Source organism: Caenorhabditis remanei, chromosome I (assembly GCF_010183535.1).
Source record: "Caenorhabditis remanei strain PX506 chromosome I, whole genome shotgun sequence".
NCBI lineage: Eukaryota > Metazoa > Nematoda > Chromadorea > Rhabditida > Rhabditidae > Caenorhabditis > Caenorhabditis remanei.
Window position 1 is genome coordinate 2,186,375 of NC_071328.1, and position 25,018 is coordinate 2,211,392.

The following is a 25,018-nucleotide window of genomic DNA, read 5'->3' on the forward strand; positions in this document are numbered from 1 at the left end:
GCAAAAATGCTGCCCTAAATTTGATCTACACTGTCATAGTAAATTCTTAAATTGTTAGACAAGGTCTAGCAAAGTTATGAGCTGTTAAAGTTAGGCAACTGTTTACCTGAAATGTTCATCTTTGAAGGGGAATATCTCAAAAACGTGACGAGCTACAAAAAAATTAATCGCTAATAAACTGTGTAGAATTTTCAGAGCTATGTTTTTACAATTTACAATTTTTTGATAGCTCCGCCCACTTTTGAGATATGTGTCTTTAAACGCCACGCGCGCTTAAAGACGCATAACTCAAACCGTTGAGAAGCTATAAATAAGTAGTCAACTGCAAAAATAGAGATATAGTTGTGATCTACAAGAAAAACTCATTTATTTTTATTTTTTACAATTTTACAAATTAATCAATCATTAAAAACCATCAAAAGCGCCGCCTTCAACATTCTCGCCTCATAAGTCACATTACACTTGACCTTCGACTCGCCAGCTTGTTCGAATAAATCATCCGGTACCGTATAAATATTTCTTCCGGGGACCTCACAACTCGACAGGAACTGAATCACATCCATCACCACTGAATCTCGCATCACCAACAAGTTCTTCGCCATCATCTCGATCGCGGCGACGATGCATCGCTTAGCGTAGTACCATGTGTCCACACCGAGTTTTTTCTCGGGTGGATCGAGGGCTTTTACCACTCGGGAGATGCCAAACTCAAAGTTTCCCTGAAAAAAATAGTTGAATTTTGAGCGCTCATAACTTTTCAATATTTTGTCTCACAATTATGAATTTACTATGACTGTGTAGATCAAAATTAGGGCTATATTTTTGTAGTTGACAGTTTTTTGATAGCTCTTCACGCTTTCGAGATACACGCCGTCAAAGATAGGTACCTGGAGTACAGCTCGAGGGAGAGAGGGAGGGAGACGCAGAGAAACGAGACGCCCTCCTCTTTTCGCACGCTCTCTCGCCTCTCGCGGCGGCGGGCCAAACTTTAACCGCCTGTATCTCAAAAGCGTGAATAGCTATGAAAAAGTTGTGAACTACAAAAATGTAGCCCTTGATTTGATCTACACAATCAACTAAAAATCTAAACATTTCAACGTCACCCGACCGAGTTCCATAGCTTCAATGTCGATCGACTCACCTTACTACAATATAAGCTGCCAATCACCAAACTAATAATCGAATTGTGGAAAAATTTCTCGTTGGGTCTAACTAGCAACGCCTGCTCCTCCTCATTCTCCACTCGTTTCAGCATAGCTTCCGCGTCGTCTGTTTGGTTGGTCATGATATAGCAGACGACTAGATTCGCCAATATCATGGCGGGCACTTCCAGAATCTGAAATTTGATTTGATCTTAAAAATTATGGAAATGCAAAAAAAAAACCACTAACATCATCATATTTCTTCTTGACAATCGCCTCGTAGAAAGCGGTCGCTTCGTGATATTTCTTCTCTTGCATGAATATGGTATGACCCACATTGAGTTTCCAGGTATCGTGATTCTGACAGAAGTCAACGGAGTTTCTGAAAAGTGGTTATACAATAAGCAAAAAAGTTTTGAAGGCGGTGGGAATCGAACCCTGGTTGCCAGATTACTGGCCGGCGTTCTACCCGGGTACACCACAGGGGTGAGGCGGCGAGCCGACCTTGAAGGTTGTGATAAGGGTGGTGGCTGCCGCCGACCGCTCCTTTCTGGGTGTGCCACCCTTATCACAACCCTCGTGGTCGCGCCGCCGCCCCCCTCTCTTGGTGTACCTGGGTACATCCCTGGCTGCCAAACTAACAACCAGGGTTCAATTCCCACTACTTGCCATTCATTTTTTCTCGTTTTTATCTATGGTAAAACTGACCTGAAAATCTTCTCCACCACCTTATAATCCCTCTTATCCCAATAGTGCTTCGCGTAGGTCATCAAAACTGGTAGATACAGTTCGAGGGAGTCATCATAGGATGCGATAAGGTTTCTCATTTCCAATGATTTATCGTCTTCTGTTTTATTCTGCTCCTTTTTGACTTGAATCTCGATTGCTATCTTGCGCAGTTTTTCGAGACACTCTTTCTCGAGTTTTTCAAGTTTTTTGAGACTTTCTTCAGGGTTGGTTGGCATGTAGATCAAGGCTTCGAGAAGGTTGAATTGGTACTAAAATTAAGGTAAAAGTGGAGTTGTCCTGTTCAAACTTTTCAGGTGAAAAATATTCAACTTTGAAAGCTCATATCTCGGTTCTGTTTTAACAAAAAGTTTCGAATTTACTTCAATTGTGTAGATCAAATCTAGATCTACATTTTTGCAGTTGACAACTTTTTGATAGCTACTCACGCTTTAGAGATACAGGAGGTCAGAGTTTCCAGGGGCAAGAGAGCACGCGAAAAGAGGAGTGCGTCTCGCTTCTCTGCGTCTCTCCCCTCCTGCTCTCTCGCCGCCAGAGATACCTATCTTTGACGGCTCGTATCTCGATACCGTGAATAGCTATCAAAAAACTTTCAACTATAAAAGTATAGCTCTTGGTTTGATCTATCTAGCTATTATAAAATTTTCAGGTTGTGGAAAATTGGTGGAAGTTAAACTGTTCCAAAATTGACTAATTTTTCAATACTTTTTTGATTAAAAACATAAGAAGTTGATGTTTTTGAGTACAACTTTTTGTAAAAACAGTCAATCCCCTACCTCATTCAAACAATAAAACGTGTGACTCGGGTTCTCTGCCAACACATCCGCCGCCAGCCCGAAATAATCGTTTTTACAGTAAAGGAACAGTAAATTCGCGAAAGTTTCTTGGGGGAATGGGTTGATGCCGAGTAGGAATTGTAGTTTGGCGGAGCTGTCGCCAAAGTCCGAGTTGGCATTGCAGATGGCCTAAAAAAGAGTGAAAATCGGTCTGAAATTGGGTTCTCCAATCTTAAAACCAGAAAATAATGCTTATCGAAAAAAGCAAAAAAAAAGATAGCAGAGTGAAGGAATCGAACCTTGGATGCTAGATTACTGGTCAGCATCGCTACCAGTTGCGCCACAGGTGTTGAAATCTTGCCGCCGCCGCAAGGTTGTGATAAGCGTGCCGCTTGCCGTCGACCGCAGCTTCTCGGCCGCGTCACCTTTATGGCAACCCTCTGTGGCGCGCCCGCGCCGCCGCACTTTTGGTGTACCTGGTAACAAGTCTGACCAGTAATCTCACCATCGGGGGTTCGATTCCTTCACCCCCTAAATCTTTTTTGCTTTCTTTTATTAGCATCCCTACCATATTATGCAATGTAATCGGATCGTTATCATGCTCATTTCTCGGCGGCATATCATCCAGACACTCTTTTGCCGCCTTAACTGAAAATATCCAAAAAATTTTGAATATTCCGTAAGCAAACCCACAATCTTTCACTCTATAATGCATTGCAAACTTCAAATTAAACGCCTCAATTATCGCGGATTCGTGAAGTTTCTGCGAGTTTTGTATAAAGTTGCCGTCGTGCCCTTCGAGCCCTTGGCCAATGTTGAATTCTGGAGCAAAACCTTATAAATTTGGCATTTTTCAATTGTCAAGGCCTACCCGGATTATTGATAACCGCTCGATTAATAATCTCATCCACCAGGTTGAAAGCGCTCTCATAGTCACGACGACGGTAGTGGCAGAGGGCGATGGAGTATGCTAGACCGGACTGTAAGATTCAATGAATTTTGAAAAACTAACACCACCATGAGATTCAGCGTATCCTTTTACCTCTCTCCACCAATTTTCAGCTCGATTGCTCAAAATGTCGTGAAATCTGGTGTATTGTACGCAAACACCGTTTTTACAGGTTGCGTACAATGCACCAGATTCTACGACAATTTGCGGTAGCGAGCTGAAAATTGGTAGTTCGGGGTAAAAAGACACGCTGAATCTGATAATGAGCTCAAAATTCAAAAATTTTGAAATTGTGATATTCAAATCATAGTTTTCTCTATATTTGAAATATGGCAACATACAATCAAGGCCGAAATATGTGTTAAGCCACGAGGCCATTGCACGGGCACCCCGTCGTGTAGAAGGATATGTCAAATCTATTTTTAGAACATTTTTAAAAACATTTTTAAAAATGCAATAGAGCGCATTTTCTAATTACTTGAGAAAAAAAAGTGTAAACTTTGAGCTATTGTAACTTTATTGGTTTTTGTCACACAATTTTAAAATTACATTGGTTGTGTAGATCAAATCTAGATCTTCATTTTTGTAGTTGACAACTTTTTGATAGCTATTCACGCTTTTGAGATATGCACCTTTAAAGTTTGCAGAACTAGAGAGCGTGTGGAAAGAGGAGGGCGTCTCGCTTCTCTGCGTCTTCCCTCCCTCTCTCCCTCAAGCTATTCTCCAGGTACCTATCTTTGACGGCGCATATCTCAAAAGCGTGAAAAGCTATCAAAAAACTGTCAACTACAAAAATGTAGTCCTAGGTTTGATCTACACAGTCATATTAAATTCATCATTGTTAGACAGAATCTAGCAAAGTTATGAGCTGTCAAAGTTGAATTCCTTTAATAACTTAAAAACGGTGCCTAACTTTGACCGTTAATATCTCAAAAGCGTGCAGAGTTATCAAAAAGTTGTCAACTACAAAAATGAAGCTCTAGGTTTAATCTACACAATTCTAATAAAATTTAACAACGTAAGTGAAATGTTGGCTCCGTGAGGAGCTCTCAAACTTGGTCAATTTTCAGAAAATTTTTTTTTTGGAATTTTTCGAAACTCAAAAAATTATTGAAGTTTCTTCAGAATTGTTAATGGTAGTATGCCACAATTTAAATTATCCACATAAAAAATCCATAAAAACCCCATAAAAACCAACCTGATAACCTGAAAACTCGGTCGCCTCATTGAACTTCTTCAGCGCCTCCTCGTAGTTGCCCTCCTGGAAATGTGACGCATATTTTCTTATTTTCCAAACTTTAATTTTATTTCTTGTTATAGATATTTATACCATTGAAAAGCTAACATCCTCAGCTTTTCAAATCTGTTTTTAGATTTGGTCTACAATTAAATCCTGCTGAGTTACATTGGTTTTTCTTCAAGCTACTCAAACTTTGACAGTGACCTCCACACTAAAACCTTCGTAACTCCCTTCATTTTTTGCCTACAAAAAGTTTGAAAACAGATTCAGAATCCTCACGTCTTCAGCTATGCAATGGTATAAATTTCAATTCCAAAAACCCACTTTATAGTCGATACAGGCGGTGTTAATCAACACCGCCGCATCATCGGCCGGTAGTTGCTCCACAAGAATCCTACAGTTCACTAGGTCGTCTTCTTGGTATTTGATGGCGGCTTCCAGTTTGACACTCTCGTTGAGAAGGGTCTCGTCTTGGATCTTAAATTAAAAAATTTGGTTGAAACGGTGCAAGTGCGCTCCATTGATAAAAGTTTAAAATTTGAAAAAAAAACACATTAAAAAAATTTTTTTTTCGAAAATGTTCTTTTTTAATCTTGATTTCCTGTTCAATCCAATAAATTCAAAAGTTATCAATAGAGCGCACTTCCCCATCCATACCATCGAAATCACGGCCAACGCATCCGCCGGGCGAAACGCGTTATACAACGCTTGTGCGTGGTACAACTTGTACTGTGAGTGATTCGGATAGTTGTACGACAACTGTGAATAGCAATCCGCCGCATTCATGAAATCCTGAGTGTAATAGTAACAGTAGGCGAGGAGAGACAAAGCCGCCAAGTTCTGAAATTGATTTTTCGATTTTTCACCCAGTTTTTGTGATTTTTTGGAGGTTTTAATGTGCTTTTTAATTCTACGCCTGTTTTTACATCTATTTTCATTTTTGAACCATCTGAAATGCTGCATTTCAGTGATTTTAAGCCCAAAAATTCATTCCGTGACGTCACAAAATGCAAACGCGCTCTACCGCACACTCATTCAAAAAAAACCGCGGCGACGATTTTCTTCCGTTTTCAGCCAATTTCAGGTGGTTTTCAGTGGTTTTTCATGATTTTTTTGCTGAAATATTTTAAAAAATCAATTCTCCAGTATTGATTTACTATATTTACGGTAAAAAATCGGTAAAAATTCGAGAAAAAACTTGCAAAAAACATTTCCAAAAAAAAATTTTTTTTCAATTTTTTCTGATCTCCGAAAACCGCCGCCACATATCAATTTTTCATGTGAATATCTCGAAAATCGATGTTTTCGTCGTCGGTGACCTCATTTTCGCTGATTTTCGTTCATTTTTGTGGGATTTTCCCCATTTTTCGCCTCACCTTCGGATTTCTCTCGTGTTGATATTGTAGAATTCGTATTACCTCGTTGAATTTCTGCTCATGAATCTGAAAAATCATTGTTTTTCGCGTTTTTTTTCACCCAGAATATCGATTTTTGCTTGACGAGTGTAAAAATTCAAAAAAATCTGTCAATTTTCCACGTTTTTCGGTCAATTTTATGATTTTTTAATAGTTAAACTCATTTTTTCATGTATTTCTACCTCGAAACTGGCTAAAAGCTCAAAAATTCGTCAAAAATCAACCAAAAACTAGGGTAAACCGCTTAGTCTGGCGCGCCGCTGGCGCTTTTTTTAATGCGACGAAGGCGCACCAGACAACACTTTCGAATCCATCATTTTCCGGTCTAAAAATCTGTGAATCATCGATTTTTCACCGGAAATCTAGTTTTGTCATCATTTTTGCCTGTCGTAAAAATCGATTTTTCGTTGAAATAAAAGTATTTTTTCCGAGAAATCCGAAAATCCGCATGGTTTAGTCGAAAATACTGCTAAAATCCGGTTAGAAATACGAAAAATGCTAGATTTTTCTAGTTTCTTCACCTAATAATATGTTTATGAGTCATCTGGCGCACCTTTGGCGCAAATTTGAGCCAATTTTCTCTATCTGGTGCACTTTTGACGCGTTTCTGACGTGTTTTTCAAGCTTTAAACCGAAAATTAGTCAAAATCGATGCAAACTCACATATCCATAGATAGTGCTCGTGAACTCTCCTTCCTTGATATTCAGCATCGCATTCATTTTGACAGCAAGATGAGAATTCAAAAGAATTCAGAAATTGTTGTGAAAAAGAATATGCGAGTGGTGTAACCACCTCCCCCGAGGGTTAGGGAAATGTCTCCATGGCAACAAGAGCACGCGCGCGGAGCAAAATAGTGTAGGGACTGGAGAGACGGATTATGGAGGGGGGAGTTTAGGCCATAAGTGAGCGAATTGAAATAGATTTTGAAATATATTTCGGAAAAGTTAGGCTATACAGACTCTGGAACTCAGATCGGCTATTTCAGACTGAAATTTTCAGAAATTTTCAGTCCTAGGAGAAATCTGAAATCCCAGCCGTACTTTATTCCCCTCGGGTTCAATAATTTTTACACGGTTTCTGAAGAAACTCACTAGGGGAGGTCATGGAGTCAGTGTGGAGCTATGGGACGTGACCGATATCATTGGAAAGCTGAGAAAACGCTGATTCCAAATATATATTTAGTTTTTGCCCTCGTGGCCTGGTAAGCGAGATAAACAAGGTCAAAGTTTGGACATGCGAAAATTGTGTCAGAAAGGTAAAAATTTACCACTTTTCCGAACTTTGACTTGTTTTTCTCGAATACCAGGATTCGAGGGCAAAATCTAAAGATATATTTGAAATCAGCGATTTCTCAGCTTTCTAATGATATAAGTCACGTTCCATAACTCCAAACTGACTCCATCTGGGTTTATCTCGGCTCATTTCAGTCTTATAGTTAGAAGAATTCTGAAAACATATTCATAATCTCTACATCACAGGAATTCCGGTCATATTTTATTCTCCTCGGGTTCCGAAGCTTAGATTCTGAAGAACGGTGATTCAGGATCTTGGATCCATTATTCTTAAGTCTCAGCTCATTTCAGTTTGAGCTGAAATCTGAGCCGAGATTCAGAATCCCCACGCCTTCAGCTTCCAGATCTCTTGATTCCTGAAGTAACCGGTTATTTTTTCATGGAATTTATAGAAGTTCCCAGAAACTCGAGCCCATTGTGCTAGATGAAATCTGAAATCGGATTCTGAATCCGCACGTCTTCTGTAGCCACTTTTTTGTCAATCTTTGAAATCTCTTTTCTTACAAAATCTAAAACTAGACTCAGAATCGCCACGTCTTCCAGAATCTTCTTAGTGGAGAAGATTCCCTTTTTGACCCAATTTTCTGCCCTGTAGGTGTTTATCACAGATTTTTCGTTTTTCCCTTTTCTCGCTGGACTAACCATCCAGTAGGGTAGACACCAATCTTTTTTTTCGTCTGATAGCATATTGATAAGGAAATGCACCCCTCCAGTGTCATAGCACACTTCTTTTCCTCTCCCTGTCAAAGGTCTATGTGTGCCCTTTTCGTATCAACTGTCTTCTTTTTGTCTGTTTAGTTTTGTCCACTTCTTTCCTTTGTTTAATTCGTCACATAATTAAGCTAAATAAACGAATCTTGTCATGAATACTCGAAAAAACAATTAAAAAATTAGGTTTCTTCAATCAATTTAAGCCTCTGAATCAAGCAACGTATCGATAAATGGCATTCGTATTCCGCAATTCGAAATTTCCATGATTTATTGAACATAAACTGGAAAAATTGACATTTTCCTATGTTTTATCGTTGCGAAATAGATGTTCGAACATCTGAATCGTATTATGATAGGGAATTCCAAAAATTTGACTTTCTACCTGTAAGATTTGAGCTAAAAAGTTGAATTTTCAACTAAAAAGTTGAATTTTCAACTGAAAAAGTTGAATTTTCGATTAAAAGAGTTGAATCTTCGATTAAAAGAGTTGAATCTTCGATTAAAAGAGTTGAATTTTCGACTGAAAAAGTTGAATTTTCGACTAAAAAAGTTGGATTTTCGACTAAAAAAGTTGAATTTTCGACTAAACAAGTTGAATTTCCGTTTTCCTCGGAATTTCGGAAATTTTCATACTTTTCAAGATATCGGTCTCGCTCTCAGAAACTGTAACTTGATTTTCTGTACTTCTTTAGATTCTTCACGTTTTAAGCTTTTGAATCACGATGAAATACGATGAAAAGCATATGCATTTCTTAGAAATTCTGAATCTATAGAATCCTCACGTCTTCACTTTCTGCTAATAACCACCTATAGATTCAGACGCACTCTAATCATCTAAGTAACTCTTTCTCCAGAATTCTCCCCCTCTCTCTCTTCCGGAAAGAGTCTTTCACTCAAAAATTTCAATTCAAGAAGTTTATTTATCCGTTTCTCTCTCTCTCTCTCTCTGAACTCTCTGAGTCAGAAGACGTGAGCCGGAGAAGAAGGCGTGCGCCTCCACCGCCGTCCCCTCTTCTTTTTTAAGTCGAGCAGGCGTCGCTCCCTCTTTTTTTTGCGCTTTTTATTGATTTGTCACTTGGTGTGGTGCTCTCTGCCTCATATTTTGAGGGGAGATGAGTCATTTCCGAAGAAAAAGTAGGGAATTAGACGGATTTCCGGAATTTATAAGAAATTATCCATTGGAAGGTGTTGTTCTGACGACATATGTCAGACTCTCAGAGCAAATATCATAACATTTGTAGCTCTCACACGTCTTAGGTCAGAATCTTCGTCTACATTTTCGATAGAGCGCAATTCCATTCGGGCTCTGAAAATCTGAAAATTTCACTCGAAAAACCTGATTTTTTAATTTTTGGTTTCTAGGCCACGAGTGGGAATGTTCTTCCACGGTTCATAGCAAGTCTCATCTTCACATAGCGAGATCTGATGTGAAATCGGAGATGGAAGAGCTTTCCGTCTCGTGGCCTAGGAACCCAAAATTGAAAAAGATCGGCCAGCAATCTTACTGTCACACATGCTTCAAAATTCGTAGACAAAAAATCACCTCTACTGACTAGTGAGACTCTGTCTGAGAATGAACATTCGTGATTTTTGTCTGGAATTCTGGAATTGCAGACTTTTTTTAGGTCTAAACTTTTTTTAATGAATGAAATCCAACAACAGCGCATAAATCATGTAAAATAAAATTTCAGCACAAATTTTCTCGTGCTAGCAAGAAACCACCTTTTCAGACCCGAAAATGTTTGAAATTCTGCATTTCATTACCGTTTTCCAAGATTTTGACAGTTTTTGATCAATTTTAAAGCAAAAATCACATTTTTGTTTAAAAATTCCAGATTTTTAGCAATTTTTTCGATATTAGACCCGTTTTCAGTCGAATTTGAGCTATCATATGAGATCTTTGAATTTGTATCTATTTTATATGAAAAAATGCTGGAAAATCAAGTTTTTAATTGGAAAAATGATCAAAATCAGTTGAAATCTGGATTTTCGAGAACTTTCCACAAACATCGCAAATTACGCGAATTTATCTCGTTCTCTACAGTAACCATCTGAAAATCCAAACATTCTGGATCGGATTTGGTTTTTGTTCTCTGTTTTTTAAACCACTTTTTTTTACAATTCAAGACTCATCCATATCTCCCATGAAAAACCGAACTGAACGGTCTTTTTCAGAAATTCTCATTGAAAAATGATGATCTCTGCGCCGGGAGACCACCACTTGAATATGGTTTTCGTCATAAGACCGTTTGAAAAGTCATCAAACTGCAAAAAACTGTTTTTAGTAGTTCTCGATTACTTCAAACGAGAGGATACTGTATCGCATTGCCCTATCTGAAATAGGTTTTAAGTTTTCCCTCAAAGTGTTCCTCCGATTGATCTTTATCTCCGTCTCTCTCACTCTCTCACTCGATGCGTAACAAATGAGAAATGTCGCTTCTCTTACTCTCACTGACTCTCTTCAAGTCATGTGATAGAAATTTTGAGAGTGTAACAGAGAATTTTCTCTCCTTTTCGTTTGTTTTTTGCCACTAGATTAAACACTAGATTATTATCAGTGTTCGAAAGTTGTGAGATAACACTAGAAATTGCGGGAAAGTGCGGTTGGAAACGCCCTTTTAAGTGAATTTTCGAGACTAGTTGAGGAGAATTCGCTATAATTGGGTTACGGTATGTCTGAAAAATCGGATTTTGCAGAGTTATGCAATCTATTTTAGGCCAATTTTTAGCATTCACGAGCAAGATTGCTGAAAATCGGCTTGTTTTGAATACTCTGAAAACGATTAGATCGTTTTCTAGTGCTGGTAGTCGTATATCCTCTTTTAAGCCGGGATTTTCAGCCATAGTTTTGAAAAATGCTGCAAAGATTGGATTTGTAGCTTTGGATTATAATAGCGAATTTTGCATATGCTGGTGGCGAAGTTAAAGCTGTAGATTTACGAGAGTTAGGTGTCGATTTACGAAGTTATGTATAGATTTATGACATTAGAATGTCGATTTACGGCGTTAGGGATTGGTTTACAGTATCTATGTGTAGATTTACAAAGTTATGTGTTTACGGTGTCTGCTTATTTCGAGTGAAAACACTTTTTTTTCAAGAAACACAGCGGTTTCTGGCTAAAAATCGAGAGGTTTTCAGTAAAAAATGCATAAACACTGGTATTTTCTCGATTTTCGGCCAGAAAAATGACTGAAACTCAAAAAAAATGCTCGAATTTTTCCATACCAAACCTGCGGTTGTCAGTTGTTATGTACCTCTAAAGTTCTGAGCGTATCGTGCAAATTTTCAGCCAAATTCCCTTTCTAGTTGTTATGCTCTTTGAGATTCTTAAATTTTTGAAATCCTGATAATGAGCAATTCATTATAATCCACATAAGCTCTGCAAATGCATTTTGAAAAACGAGACATTTCCTTTGTCCCAAAGGTCTCACAACTCAAAATGTGACACTCACACCTGCCATTTTAGAACAATACATCAATCTCTCTTTTCGATTCTTTATGACGGAGGGCCGGTCATTCCTTATCCAATTTCCCTTCTCTCTCTTTCATTCGACCTCTCCCAGTACTCTCCCAGCAGACATAGAGACACTGTTCGCAATGCTAATTTCCTTCTTTTTCTATGTATCTATCGTCTGCACACTCTTTCCCATTTTTTCACATTGTCATTTAGTGCGATATGATGATGATCGCCGTTCTGTCACCCCCCTTTTTTTTTTGAGTGTCGTCATCCCGCCATCTTTTTGGTTAATTATGTGGTGAAAGACATGACAGGTGCACTCTGTTAGGTCTTACCGCGAAATTAGAGGTTTTCGGATTATTGAGTGCGATGGTTGCGTAACGATGCGGTTTTTACTATCGAATATGGTCATTTTCTTCTTTCCGGTCCTCCAGTTATATAATCCCTTCTTGTTAGAGAGTTCCGTCTCGGTTTCGAAACGTCACAGTTTTGATACCTGCAACCAGTTGCGAAACGTCGCGGTTTTAAAACCCCGACTTTTGAACGTCTGGAATGTCTCAAGTCATGTCGGTTTCGACTTGACTTGAATTCCGAACGGTACAAAACGTCTGAAAGTCCCCGTTTCTGAAACCTCACGGTTTCAAAACTAAACTGACTCGAAACTCGGAACCGCCTCGGTTTCGTAAAGAGTTATATCCTCATCACAGTTTGTACAACTGCGCTCCACCGAAATCGTCTTGTATATTTTTCTCCAGTTTCGGCAGAGCGCGGTTGTAAGAAGCGTGCCGTGGATTCGAAACATCACAGTTTTGAACTGTTCTATAGGCTACGATGTTTGAGCACTAAAAGATGTTAAAACTTCAAAGTCTTGAGCTCCACAGCTTTCCAGAAGTGAGGGAATTCTGAAATTCAGAATTTCTGAATTCAAATAAGTACGGTTATTTGAGTTTTTAGATTTACCTTCGTCTGTGACAGAATGTGTGTTTTTCGCTGTTTCTGTGTGAATTTTGCTTTCAAATCACAGAGAATCAGAGAATTTCACTATTGGGCTCTGGCGGCGTCGCGTTGCTCCTGTCAGTGATTTTTATGGCCTTCAGAGCCTTTTTTTTGTAGTTTTCGAGCCGTTTGGTCGGGTTTCTAGCTGTGGTTGGAGGAGCTTGAGTTGTCTCTCCCACTTTGACAGCACCGTTAATCGTAAAAGTTGCCGAGACACGCCCCTCACTATTTACTGCTAGAATTCACTTCAGAATCCTAGGAATTTGTTGTACAGTGAAGAAAATAAAGTTTGGCCAAGAATTTTCAAAAAAAATTTCGCGGGCTGAAACACTTTAGTGCATAACTGAACTAAAGTGTTTTAGCCCGCGAAAATTATTTTGAAAATCCTTGGCTAAAAAACTTTTTTTTCACAGTATCGTTCAATTCTTGTGAACTCTGCATTTTCTCCTCATTCCAACTTATTTTAGTCTGAAAATCTCCAATTTTCCAGACATCATGCCTCGAGGACGAGTGGCGTCATCAGGTGCAGCTGGTGGTGGTAATGGTGGAAGAAAGCGCAAAAACGGTGGGTTTCCGAAGAAATCTTGAAATGAAGTTTTGGTGGATTTTCAGCTTTAATCTAGATTTGGCTACTTCTTGAGCACTCTGAACAAAAATTCAATTCGCTTCATTATTTCATTGAATTTCCACCAATTTTTCCCAATTTTACACTGAAAAACAGCTCTTAAAGCGCTTTAAGAGCTGTTTTTCAGTGTAAATTGGGAAAAATTGGTGAAAATTCAATGAAAGCGCTCAAAAAGTTTTATAAAGTCAAATCTAGATTGAACCAGAATTTGGCTGAAAATCCGCTGGAATCTTGCTGAAAATTCGGGATGCTGCCCCATTGAAACTGCAGAAAACGCGCTCTACCGTACTATCAGCTCGGCACCGTTTTTACAACTGCGCTCCAGCGAACTCTCCTTGAAAAATGTCTCCTTTTCTCTGAGTCTCTCAATTTCGCATTCAATTTTCTCGCGGTTTCGGTAGAGCGCGGTTGTAAGAGGGTTGCCGTTATTATAAGACTGTAATTTTCTTTTCAGAAGACGGAGGAAACACACCGAAGCGTCCCAAGAAGACGGACGAGAAGGAGAATTCGTCGAGAACGACGACTCCATCCACCTCGACGTCTTCACCATCGGAATCTGGAAGTCCTCTGAATGTCTCGACGCTTTCTCAACCAATCGTCAACTATCACAGTACGAGTCGACGAAAGATCACGAAGCCAGTGAAGCTGGAGAACATTGATAAGACTTTCAACACTTGCACTGATGAACGTAAGGAAATGAATGGAAATTATGGAAAAATCGCTGAAAATTATCGAAAAATCGCTGAAAACAATGAAAAAATCGCTGAAAATGATAGAAAAATCGCTTAAAATAACAGAAAAATCGCGTTTTTGCTTTCCATTTGTCAAAAACGGTTTTTTGTTGTTTTTTACACCGAAAAATAGAGTTTTAAATGTAAAAATGGCGATTTTTCTGGATTTTTAGATCGAAAATCGACTGAAAATCGATATTTTCACCCCATACGCTGGGAAATTTTGCAAAAATGAGTTTTCTGCTCAAAAAACTTGGTTTTCCGATTTTTTTTTGTTTTCTACACCGAAAAATTGAGTTTTAGGGGTAAAAATATGCGATTTTTCCAATTTTTTTCAAAATTTTTTTCTATTTTTGACTATTTTTCAGAATTTCTTCTAATTCTGAATGATTGTCGAAAATTTGACTTTTTCGCGAAAAAATTCAAGAAATTTGAAAATTTGACTTTCGCGCCAATTTGCCCGGGCCAGGCCTTGAGATAACTATTGTTTCAAGCCATTTTCTCAATTTTTAGTCGCTTTTCACCAAATTTTGAGTTCCTGGAATTCCAAATCGATTTCCTTTCTCGAAAATTAACTATAACTCGACCCCTCATTTTCAGACGAGATCGTTGAACACTACTCGAAGAACAAAGAGAGCGAAGCACGTCGGTTCTTGATGAGAAATGTGATGAGAGGGAGTCTTGTGGTCGAGAAAAAGGCGAAATGCAAGAGAAGAGAAATGACGCATCTGGAGGAGATTGTCAAGGAGTTGGAAGAAGAGATGGTATAGGATTCTGAATCCTGGATTCATGGAGATTCAGAATATTGATTAATTTCAGATGAAAGAGAAGGATCTTCATGATTTGTGTTGCATCAACATCAATCAAGTCAAGTGTTGGAACACACAATCGGATACGGAGAATTGTTAGTAATGAATTGTTAGAGAAAAATTGCTAGAAAAATCTATTTCTTGGGAAAAAAATCGAGAAAAAACAGGGATGTGCCTATGGAGGCGCTGAAAGATTTCAAAGTGGGCGAAAATGCGACGAGAGAGAGTGTGTAAAATCGAGAGAGCGTGTCTGCGTCTCTCCATTTCGCACGCTCCTTCTCGTCGCATTTTCAAATTTCGGCTGAAAATGCGAGGCGCTCAACGCCACCCGGGCACATACCTGAGAAAAAATATGAAAAATGGCATGATTTCAACAAAAATCGTTCGAAGACTCAATTTTTTAATCGAAATTTGAGGAAATCTGTGCGAAATTCTGAAATTTTAGCAAAATTTCAGATTTCTATTTACTCCGGATTTCAATTTCTATGCGAAAATCTATCTAGAATAGCTGAAATCCTACTAATCAGATTTTTCAACTAAAAATTAAATGGAAATCATTCTTATATATAAAAGACAATTGGGCGTTGTCTGTCTGTCTGAGGCGCTGTCCGCAACGATTTTGGAAAGAGAAGAGAAACTAAGCCAGCGGGCAAAACCGAACTAGCGTGCTTTGGACACGACCGCCGCTTTAGACCACTCGGCCATGCGGGCACATTCGAAAAAGGGTTGCCACGTAAATGAGAAGAGGCCAGCCGACTGAACCGCCGAAGGCGGGGCAGACAGGCTGGTTACTCATAAATTCACAAAAAATACACTTTTTTCAAGTGATTTTGGAGGCGCTTTGAATTCTTCTGATAAGCAATTAGTTATTTCCGATGAAATCTTTTTACTATTAAAATGAAAAAAAAACACAATTTTCTGTGCAGAACATGTCTTTGGCACACAAAATTGAAAAACAGTGGCGGCCTCACTTTTTCAAATTTTGGTTTTCTAGGCCATCATTTAAAAAATCGTGTTTTAACCGTTTTTCAACTGGAAAACTCCGCAAAATACTGAAAATTAGAAAAAAAAACTCGACGGCCTAACTTTTACGAAAATTTGGTTTTCTAGGCCACTGAGCTGAAAATCGTGTCAAAACGGTTTTTCTCGAGTTTTTGAGTTTTTTTTTTGCATTTGGAAACGCAAATCAGGATTTTTTGTTGATCCGTCAAACTAAAATTCTTTTTAGGGGCCACCGACCACGCTTCTGTCCAAACCTTTGTGCTCATCGTCGATGACAACGATCAAGTGAGCGTAATCGATACAGGACTGTCGAGTGTCTCTCTGGCAACCACGTCGCTCAAGGAGACCATTTCATGCGACAATTGGAAGAACGTGAAGGCGACGAGTGCCGAGATAAACAATGCCAAACACATTTATTATGCGGTTGTTGCTAGAAGAATGACAGATAAACAAGTGGCGAAGAGAGGAGCGTCCAGTGAGTTTTTGGGGCAAAAAATGTGATTTTCTGAAGAAAACTGAGCTAAAAAACGTCAAAAAATGCATTTTGGACACTATTTTTCTTCTAAAATTCAGGAAAACTGGTTTTTTGACGATTTTCCGCATTTTCGGTGACGTATTTTGTAGCGAAAACGTGATTTTCTGAAAAAATGCATTTTGGACACGATTTCTAGAGAAAAAACTACATATTTTTTGACGATTTTCGCAATTTTGATTTTCTAATGAAAAATTACTCAAAAGCATCGAAATTAAATTCAGAAAAGTGAGGGGTTACAGGTGTTTTTGACGTATTTTGTAGCGAAAATTTGATTTTCTGAAAAAATGCATTTAGGACTTTGTTTTCATAAAATTCAGACAAAAAAACTATTTTCTTGACGATTTTCTGCATTTTAAGAAAAAAATCTCGATTTTCTAATGAAAAATTAGATTTGTAGGTTTTAAAGTTCTCTCCATAGAACTAGCTATTTCTTTTACGAACAACTAGTGGTTTTTAACTCAAAAACCTGATTTTCTTATGAAAAACGGCATTGAAAACGCTAAAAATGCGATTTATAGATGTCCAAGTGTGATGATCTATTGGTGTCAAGCGAAAATCCATTTTTCTGAGCAAAAATTTGATTTTTTTGGGGGGTTTTTATGATTAAAATCTCTATTTCTCCCTCCGAAAATGCTGAAATCTATGAAAAATGAAGTTTTTAATTCGATTTTGCATCGGAGCGCGTTTCCATACCTCTAGATTTGAGGACTGTAATTCAAATTTTGCAATTTCAGGAAAGCCCATCACCACTGACAACACGCACATCTCCGACCCATCAACACTGAATCAAATGGTATCGGCCGGATGTATTCGAATGTACGAGAAGGGACGTCCGAATCGAATGGACAACGGAATGAGCAGAGTCATTCTTGTGTAAGTTTCGAGGAAAAGATGGAAAATTCAAAGTTTTTCGACTGAAAAATTGGAATTTTTTGCTATTTTTTCATCGGAAAATAGATCAAAAATGCAATTTTTTGGTACATTTTCCCTCTGAAAATTGATTTTTTGGATTAAAATAGCCCAAATATTCAATTTTTGATATTTTTTTATCGGAAAATTGGGATTTTTAGAGTAAAATTGATCAAAAATGCAATTTTCGATATATTTTCACTCTGAAAATGGAAATTTTTGTATTAAAATAGATCAAAATTCAATTTTTGATATATTTTCTCTCTGAAAATCGGAATTTTAAGCTTGAAATTGTCAAAAATTCAATTTTTTTATTTTTCCCTCCAAAAGTAGGAATTGAAGTTTTTCGACTGGAAAATCGGATTTTTGCTATTTTTTTCATCGGAAAATTGTGATTTTTAGAGTAAAATGGATCAAAAATTCAATTTTTCGATATTTTTCATCGGAAAATCGGAATTTTTGGAGTAAAATAGTCCAAATTTCTCTACTTTTTTAAAAATTTCAATCTTTTACAGCGAGAAGGAAGATAGCCCAGTGTTGGAAGTCGCCCTGAGCACTGATTGGATGTTGAATCCACGTCATCTCGAGACCCTCCATGAAGTCAATGTTACCAAGCAGGTTTGTGTCGATTTATTAATGGAAAAATGAGGGGAAAATCGTGATTTTTGTGATTTATTTTTGGAAAAATTTGGACAAATTGTAATTTTTTCGACTTATTATTGAAAAAATGGGGAAAATCGTGATTTTTTTTCGATTCAGTACTGGAAAAATTGGAAAAATCATCTTTTTTCGACGTATTACAAAAAAAAATGGAAAAAAAATCTCGATTTTAGTAATTTTTTCGATTTATTACTGACGAAATTGAAAAATTGAGATTTTTGTGATTTATTTTTGGAAAAATTGAAAAAAAAATCGAGATTTTCGTGATTTTTCACTGAACAAATTGGAGAAATTCGTGATTTATTTTCGGAAAAATTGAAAAAATCGTGATTTTTGTCGATTTTTTTCGATTTATTACTAAAAAATCGAAATTTTTGTGCTTTTTAAACACGATTCAAATAGTTCCAGGATTCGCACCTTCCACGTATCGTATTCTACTCGAACTCGCCGAAAATGGGTGAAACTATCTTGGCGACGACTCCATCGACACCAGTGAAAAAGCCAGAATCACCACGTTCGTTGTGGTTCAAAGGTCCAAATGGATTGTTGTAAGTTTTGTGTTGCTGAAATTGTCCCCGTTGTCTGAAACCGTCGAAGGCAACCATCTGCATGCACACACTCGAGTTTCAGGTTGAAAAGTTTTACGGCAAACGCGCTCCGTTGAACTCTGCGAAAATTTGAATTTCGGCGCAAAATGGTACTATCCAAAAATGCATTTTCCAAGTTCTAAACGATCCTGAAACTCGTTTTTTATAGAAAAATCGAAATTTCACCCCATTTTCACCCAAAAATTTCAAGTTTTTAGTCTGGAAAACTGTAGATATTGTATTTTTTAAGCCAAAAGTAAACTCCGATATTCCACTGGTTAAGCTCCGCCCCTTTGAAGTCCTTTTTTCTGAATTTTCTATATATGAATCCTCTAAAATTCGGTTCTCAATTAGTCGACTTCGCCGGTTAGTTTATTGGAGAATAGTGGAAAAATTTTAGTAAAAATCACGAAAACCCATAGGAAAATTGATTTTCAGCATAACAACTAGGTTCTTATGACTTTTCAGGGTTAAAAATGTCATTTTCTTTCCAAAAAATGCTTTTTTTTGAGTTCTCAACGTTGTTCCGAAGCTCCTAAGCTCAAGCTTCGCATCCTGAAACTCGTTTTTAAAAAATCTAATTTTCACCCCATTTTCACCCAAAAATCTCAAGTTTTCAGTCTGGAAAACTGTAGAAATTGTATTTTTGGTTAAGCTCCGCCCCTTTGGAGTCTTTTCTTCACAAAATTCTGAATTTTATATTAGCTCGACACTGCGCTCCACCGAACTCCTCTTGAAAACTGGTCTCTTTTTCTCTGCGTCTCTCAATTTTGCACACAATTTTCTCGCGGTTTCGGTAGAGCGCGGTTGTGAGAAGCGAAGCGTGCGTATCAACTGTGTATCAAGAGCCCAAAGTGACGCAGTGAATCGAATTTACCGCCATTGTCTCACGGGGCGCGTTTGCAACCTATTATTGCTTATTCCGTGTCTCCAGCCGCACCACGTCACGTCGTTTCCTCTAATTTCAGAACGTGCGAATTCGTGTCAAGCCAACAACAACCGGGTACCTCGACAGGCGAACGGTTCGTGGCTTAGAAATGCATGAAAATCGTAACAATTGAGGAAAATTGTGAAAAATCATGAATTCCAGCTATTTAGATTGAAAAATACTCGAAAAATTCACTAAAAATCATATTTTTCAGTCGAAATTGATATTGAATTCAGCTGAAATGAGAAATGCTCAAAAATCTCAAAATTTCTGAATTTCGAGAGATTTTCTAGGCAAAACTATATTCTGCGGCTCCCTTAGTCCCCAAAATTATGAAAATCGGCTAATTTTTCTCAAAAAATCACGATTTGCAGCTCAAAGTTAATGTTTTCTAGTCGATTTTCCTCTTGCAGCACTGCACGATATGTCTCCCCATTTTACTGACAAAAATGTCCGTCTGAACTCAAAAAATGGCAATTTTCCACAAGAAAGTGGATATTTCTTTCAATTTCTCTTCTAAAAATCTAATTTCCAGACCAAAATATGAGATTTTTACCTTTTACGTGACTTTGAAATGCATGAAAATCGCACCTGAAATTGTAAAAATTGAAGGAAAATTGTGAAAAATCATGAATTTCAGCTATTTAGATTATAAAATACTCAAAAAATTACTAGAAATCATCAAAACGAAGAGAAATGCTGCGATTTCAGCAAAACTGTTCAAAAATAGTTGGAAAACTCAATTCTTAATCAAAGCTGGATAAATCTGTACCCGGCCTCATTTAGCACCCAAAATTGTGAAAATCGGCTAATTTTTCTCAAAAATTGAGTTTTTCGGCTCAAAATTAATGTTTTCTAGTCGAATTCTAGTTTTCCCTTTTGTAGCACGGCACTTGATGCCTGAAATTCAAATGTAGCTGACAAAAATGTCCGTCTGAACTCAAAAAATAGCAATTTTCTACAAGAAAATATATATTTCTTTCAATTTCTCTTCTAAAAATCCAATTTCCAGACCTAGGCAAAACTGGATGCTGCGCCTCGTTTAGTACCCAAAATTATGAAATTCGGGTCATTTTTATCTCCAAAAAATGAGTTTTTATGCTCAAAATTAATGTTTTCTAGTCGATTTTCTGGGATTTATTGTCGAATTCTAGTTTTCCCTCTTGTAACACAGCACGTTATGTCTGATATTCAAATGTAGCTGACAAAAATGTCCGTCCGAACTCAAAAAATGGCAATTTTCCATCAGAAAATTGATATTTCTCTCAATTTCTCTTCTAAAAATCCAATTTCCAGACCAAAAGATGAGCTCAACTGGTTGGCGAAGGATGAAGATGAAGCGCACGCGAACCGTCGTGTGAAATCTAGATTCCCGTGTTACTCGCTTTATAACGGATATTTCTATGGCGATACGGCGTATTTCACGGACAATTCCACCAGATACTACGACGATTTCTGTTTGTATCGTCGCTCACGGGATCGTGGAATTGTTGCGGGCAGACGGGCGACCGGTAGAGTGGACACTACCGCCAGAAATGTTGGTGTCAGAAGACGTCAGGTCTTCGGATTGGATTTTGTGACTTCTGGCGCTGGAAACTATTTCGAGTCGGTGATCTACCAGCCGCGGTGAGTGGAATTTGGGGAATTGTGCTGAAAATTTCAATTTTCGATGCTGGAAATCATAGTTGTCCGGAATCCGGATTCCGGAAATTCCGGGTTTTTTTTTGACATTCCGGTTCCGGATTCCGGAAAATGAAATACTTCATTCCGGTTCCGGATTCCGGATTCCGGTTATTCGGAAAATGGCATTCCGTACAACTATGCTGGAAATGGTCTCTTTCTATGAAAAATTGGGGATTTTTGCAAAAATCCAAAAAAAACTATAAGTTTCAGACTTTTTTTCAGTTTTTATGTGAAAAAACTACGTATTAGCTTGTTTTTGATTTAAAAAATCCTGAAATTTTCAATCGCGTAACTGAAAATTGCCGAAAACTGGCATTTTTTAATATTTTTATCGTATTTTCCCATTTTTTTTCGATTTTAACAATCTTTATGCTATTTTAAAAGGATTTTCTCAGCCAAAACCACTGAAAATGGTCTATTTTGATTATAGCACTGTTTTTCTCTGAAAAATGTTCCAAATTGTGAGAATTCAGACGTGCCCCAAAATCTTCAGAATTTCAAGAATTACTCGTTTCAGTCGTTTTTTGGTCTAAAATTCGAATTTCTTTTTTTAAACCAAAACCTCAAAGAAATCGATATTTTTTAAATATAAATGTTGCAAAAACCTCAAGACGGCCAAAAAAGGGGCGGAGCCATCATCGATAAACTCAAAATTTTTCCAGACGGGACCACGAGGCAATCCCGCCCATATTTTATGAGGCGCCGGTGAGAAAAGCAGGAAAGAAATCGACGAAACCGGTGATCGTACTGTCGCCGAGACCGAACAAGGAATCGTATCCGAATAACAACGCGAAACTCTTCACTGAACTCCATTTCCAGGATACCATGACGGTTAGTTTATTGGAAAATAGTGGAAAAATCGAAAATAGTGGAAAATTTTGAGTAAAAATCTCAAAAATCCATTGGAAATTTGATTTTCAGCCTGAAAACTGGGTTTTTATGGCTTTTGTTGCGTTAAAAATGTTATTTTCTATCCAAAAATGCATTTTTTGAGTTCTCAACGATGCTCCGAAGCTCCTGTTGTCAAACTCCGCCTCCTGAAACTAGCTTTTGAGAATAATTGAATTTTTACCCCATTTTCAGTCATAATCTCAAGTTTTTAGTCTCAAAAACTGTGGAAATTTGATTTTTTAACCCAAAAGTGAATCCAAATATTCCATTTGTTAAGCCCCGCCCTTTTGGAGTCCTTTTTTCTGAATTCTCTATATATGAATTCGCCGGTTACTTTATTGGAAAATAGTGGAACAATCTTATAAAAAAACCACAAAAATCCAATGAAAAATTGATTTTCAGCATAAAAACTGAGTATTTCATGGCTTTTTAACGTTAAAAATGTCATTTTCCATCCTAAAAATGTGGAAAATCATTGATTTTCTATCCAAAAATTTATTCTCAGACGATTTTCAGTAGGATAAACGATACTCTGTAGCTCCTGAAACTCGTTTCAGAGAAAAAGGGGGCGGAGCTTAACCAGTGGAATATCGGATTCAATTTTTGGCTCAAAATTCTATTTTCACAGTTTTTTTGAGACCGATCCTCCAAAATTCCGTTTTTTTTTAAATTAGAAAATTTGCAGTACGACATTCCCGAAGAACTGCGCGTTGGCACATCCGACATGGCAGTTGTGAAGATCAAACCGACTGAAAACTTTATAAAAGTCTGGAATCACAAGCTTGAACATCAACCGGTGATCAGAAAGTCGAAGAAGAATAAGAAGAAGATCGTCGTCGTTCCACCACGTAGACCGAATCCGGAGAATCGTCCCGATGACTCCGATAGAGATTTGGATGGACGCAAGATTCCGACGTTCTCTCAAATGTTCTTCCCAAGTGGAAAGACGGAGATTTATGATATGATGCTTCGCTTGTGAGTTTATAACTAGAATCGGGGTGACGAATTAGAACTTTTTTCCTGAAACCGTACTAGAAAATCCAAAAAAAAACAAGAAAAATAGCTGAGATCGGCTGAAATTCGTAGGCCACCAGGCGGTTTTGAGCCGTTTTTCTTTGTTTTTTATGTTTTTTTTTCGATTTTTGTTGGTCTTCCGGTATTTAGGTTTGTTTAGAATGTGAAACAGATGACCCTTTTTTACAGCGTTTTTACTGCGTTTTTTCTACATTTCTCCCCAATTTTTTGACAGTTTTTCTACATAGGCATGTCGAAAAATGGAAAAAGGGGGTTAAAATGTCGTTAGACCAACGCTAAGCTGAGATTTCTGAAAATCGTTTCTCGACGCTTGTGAATAAGGAAAAAATGCATTAAAATACACTTTTACATGACCTGAATAACCCCATTAGAACTTTTTCCCCTTTTTGATCTGTTCTGAACCGTACCAGTTCAATTTTGGCGTGTTTTCTGATTCGAGATCAAAGAATACGAACAAGAATGAATATTGAATTTCAGCTACCTATCGATGACGGGAATTCGCCCTGGATCATTCTCCGCAGACTTCAAGTCGAGACTTTTGGTGAGTTGAGATACTGAGTTTCGCTCAAAAATTACAGTTATTCGCGAAAAAATCGCTTTAAAAACGTCAATTTCGCCAAGTTTCTGAAAAATTCATGCGATTTTCATCTAGAAAATAGACTTGTTTTCTAAAAATGGGGTGTAATTAAGTTTTCCTGAGCAAAACTCGATGAAATCACTCATTTTCCAGTAAAAATCTGCAATTTTTTAATCATTTTTGGGAACAAAACGCATGTTTTTCTAACTGAAACTTCATATTTTCGACTAAATTACAGGAAAATTGTAAAAACAGCAATTTTGTGAAATGGGTGGAGTTTGTTTACTAAAGACTTCAATTTTGGAATCTGAAACTGTGATTTTTAGCCAAAAACACGGTTTTAGGCTTTAAATTACAGTATTTCATTGAAAAATATTGGCGAAAACCATAAAAATCCAACAAAAAACTATGAAAAACTCAAAAAATTGCACATTCTGATTCAAAATCAGCAATTTTGAGAAATGGGTGAAGTTTGTCATTAAATTTTTTTGGAATCTGAAACCCATATTTTTATTGGAAAAATGGATAAAATATTGAAAATTTTCAGCCAAAAACTCAGTTTTGCACACAAACTTTTGAAAGTCTACTTTTTTCGTTAAAAGAATCTTTAATTTTCCCTCCAATTTTGCAGGCCGGCTTCATCTCCGAGTACTCGGATTACGTATTCCAGTACAATCTCGGTGACATGTTCGAGAAACAAGTCCAACTGATCGGTCTGTATACTTTGGACTGGAAGAAGCATCACTACGACTTGCCACGTGACAAATTCTTCGAATTGAAGGCCGAATGGGAGCAGAAACAACAGCCAAAACTATAGGATCTCTCTCTCCAGAATACTCTCTTTTTTCCCGATTAATTATTTATCCTCTCATCTCGCAACGCCCATCTGAAATTCCATGATTCTCACCCGTTTTAGACGAGTTTTCTCTATTGCTGAATTCGCGGAAAAATTGGTGGTTTTTTGATATTTCTGAGTGCTCGAGAATTGGATTTGAAGCCCCGCCCCTTTTTCCTGAAATTTTGAAGCTGAAATTGCTAGGGTCCGCCCTTTTTGGGCGTGGCTTAAATTTCAAAAAGTTGAAAGTTTTCGTTTTTTCTGAAAATTTGAGTTTTTTGAGACGAAAATCGCTTAAAACTCGAAAAACTGACTGAAAATCTGAAATTTTGATACTGAAATCGCTAGGCTCCGCCCATTTCATTGTGGGCGTGGCTTAAATTTCCAATTTGAAAATTGCAATTTTTCTGACATTAAATCGCATTTTTGGGCAATTTCCAGCCACAAACACTCACAGGTTCCGAAAATGGGCGTGGTCGAACAT

The 25,018-nt window shown here is 37.6% G+C and overlaps 2 protein-coding genes across 2 annotated transcripts; one reads left to right on the top strand and one right to left on the bottom strand.

The window, feature by feature from the left end:
* Positions 1-398: 398 nt before the first annotated feature.
* Positions 399-6,989, bottom strand: GCK72_000293 (uncharacterized protein; the record flags this gene model as incomplete). Its single annotated transcript, XM_003091560.2, has 13 exons — positions 399-719; positions 1,142-1,336; positions 1,392-1,524; positions 1,851-2,140; positions 2,666-2,854; positions 3,234-3,313; positions 3,359-3,487; positions 3,537-3,645; positions 4,813-4,875; positions 5,179-5,331; positions 5,512-5,694; positions 6,231-6,296; positions 6,933-6,989. The coding sequence occupies 13 exons, from the start codon at positions 6,987-6,989 to the stop codon at positions 399-401; spliced, it is 1,968 nt and encodes a 655-aa protein (XP_003091608.2).
* Positions 6,990-13,222: 6,233 nt separating this feature from the next.
* On the top strand, positions 13,223-24,516 carry GCK72_000294 (uncharacterized protein; the record flags this gene model as incomplete). The annotated part of the gene is made up of 14 exons (XM_053722395.1): positions 13,223-13,292; positions 13,807-14,040; positions 14,684-14,847; positions 14,903-14,987; positions 16,121-16,369; positions 17,164-17,302; positions 17,854-17,956; positions 18,407-18,546; positions 19,554-19,607; positions 20,810-21,139; positions 21,859-22,027; positions 22,773-23,062; positions 23,600-23,663; positions 24,331-24,516. The coding sequence occupies 14 exons, from the start codon at positions 13,223-13,225 to the stop codon at positions 24,514-24,516; spliced, it is 2,277 nt and encodes a 758-aa protein (XP_053591040.1).
* Positions 24,517-25,018: the final 502 nt, after the last annotated feature.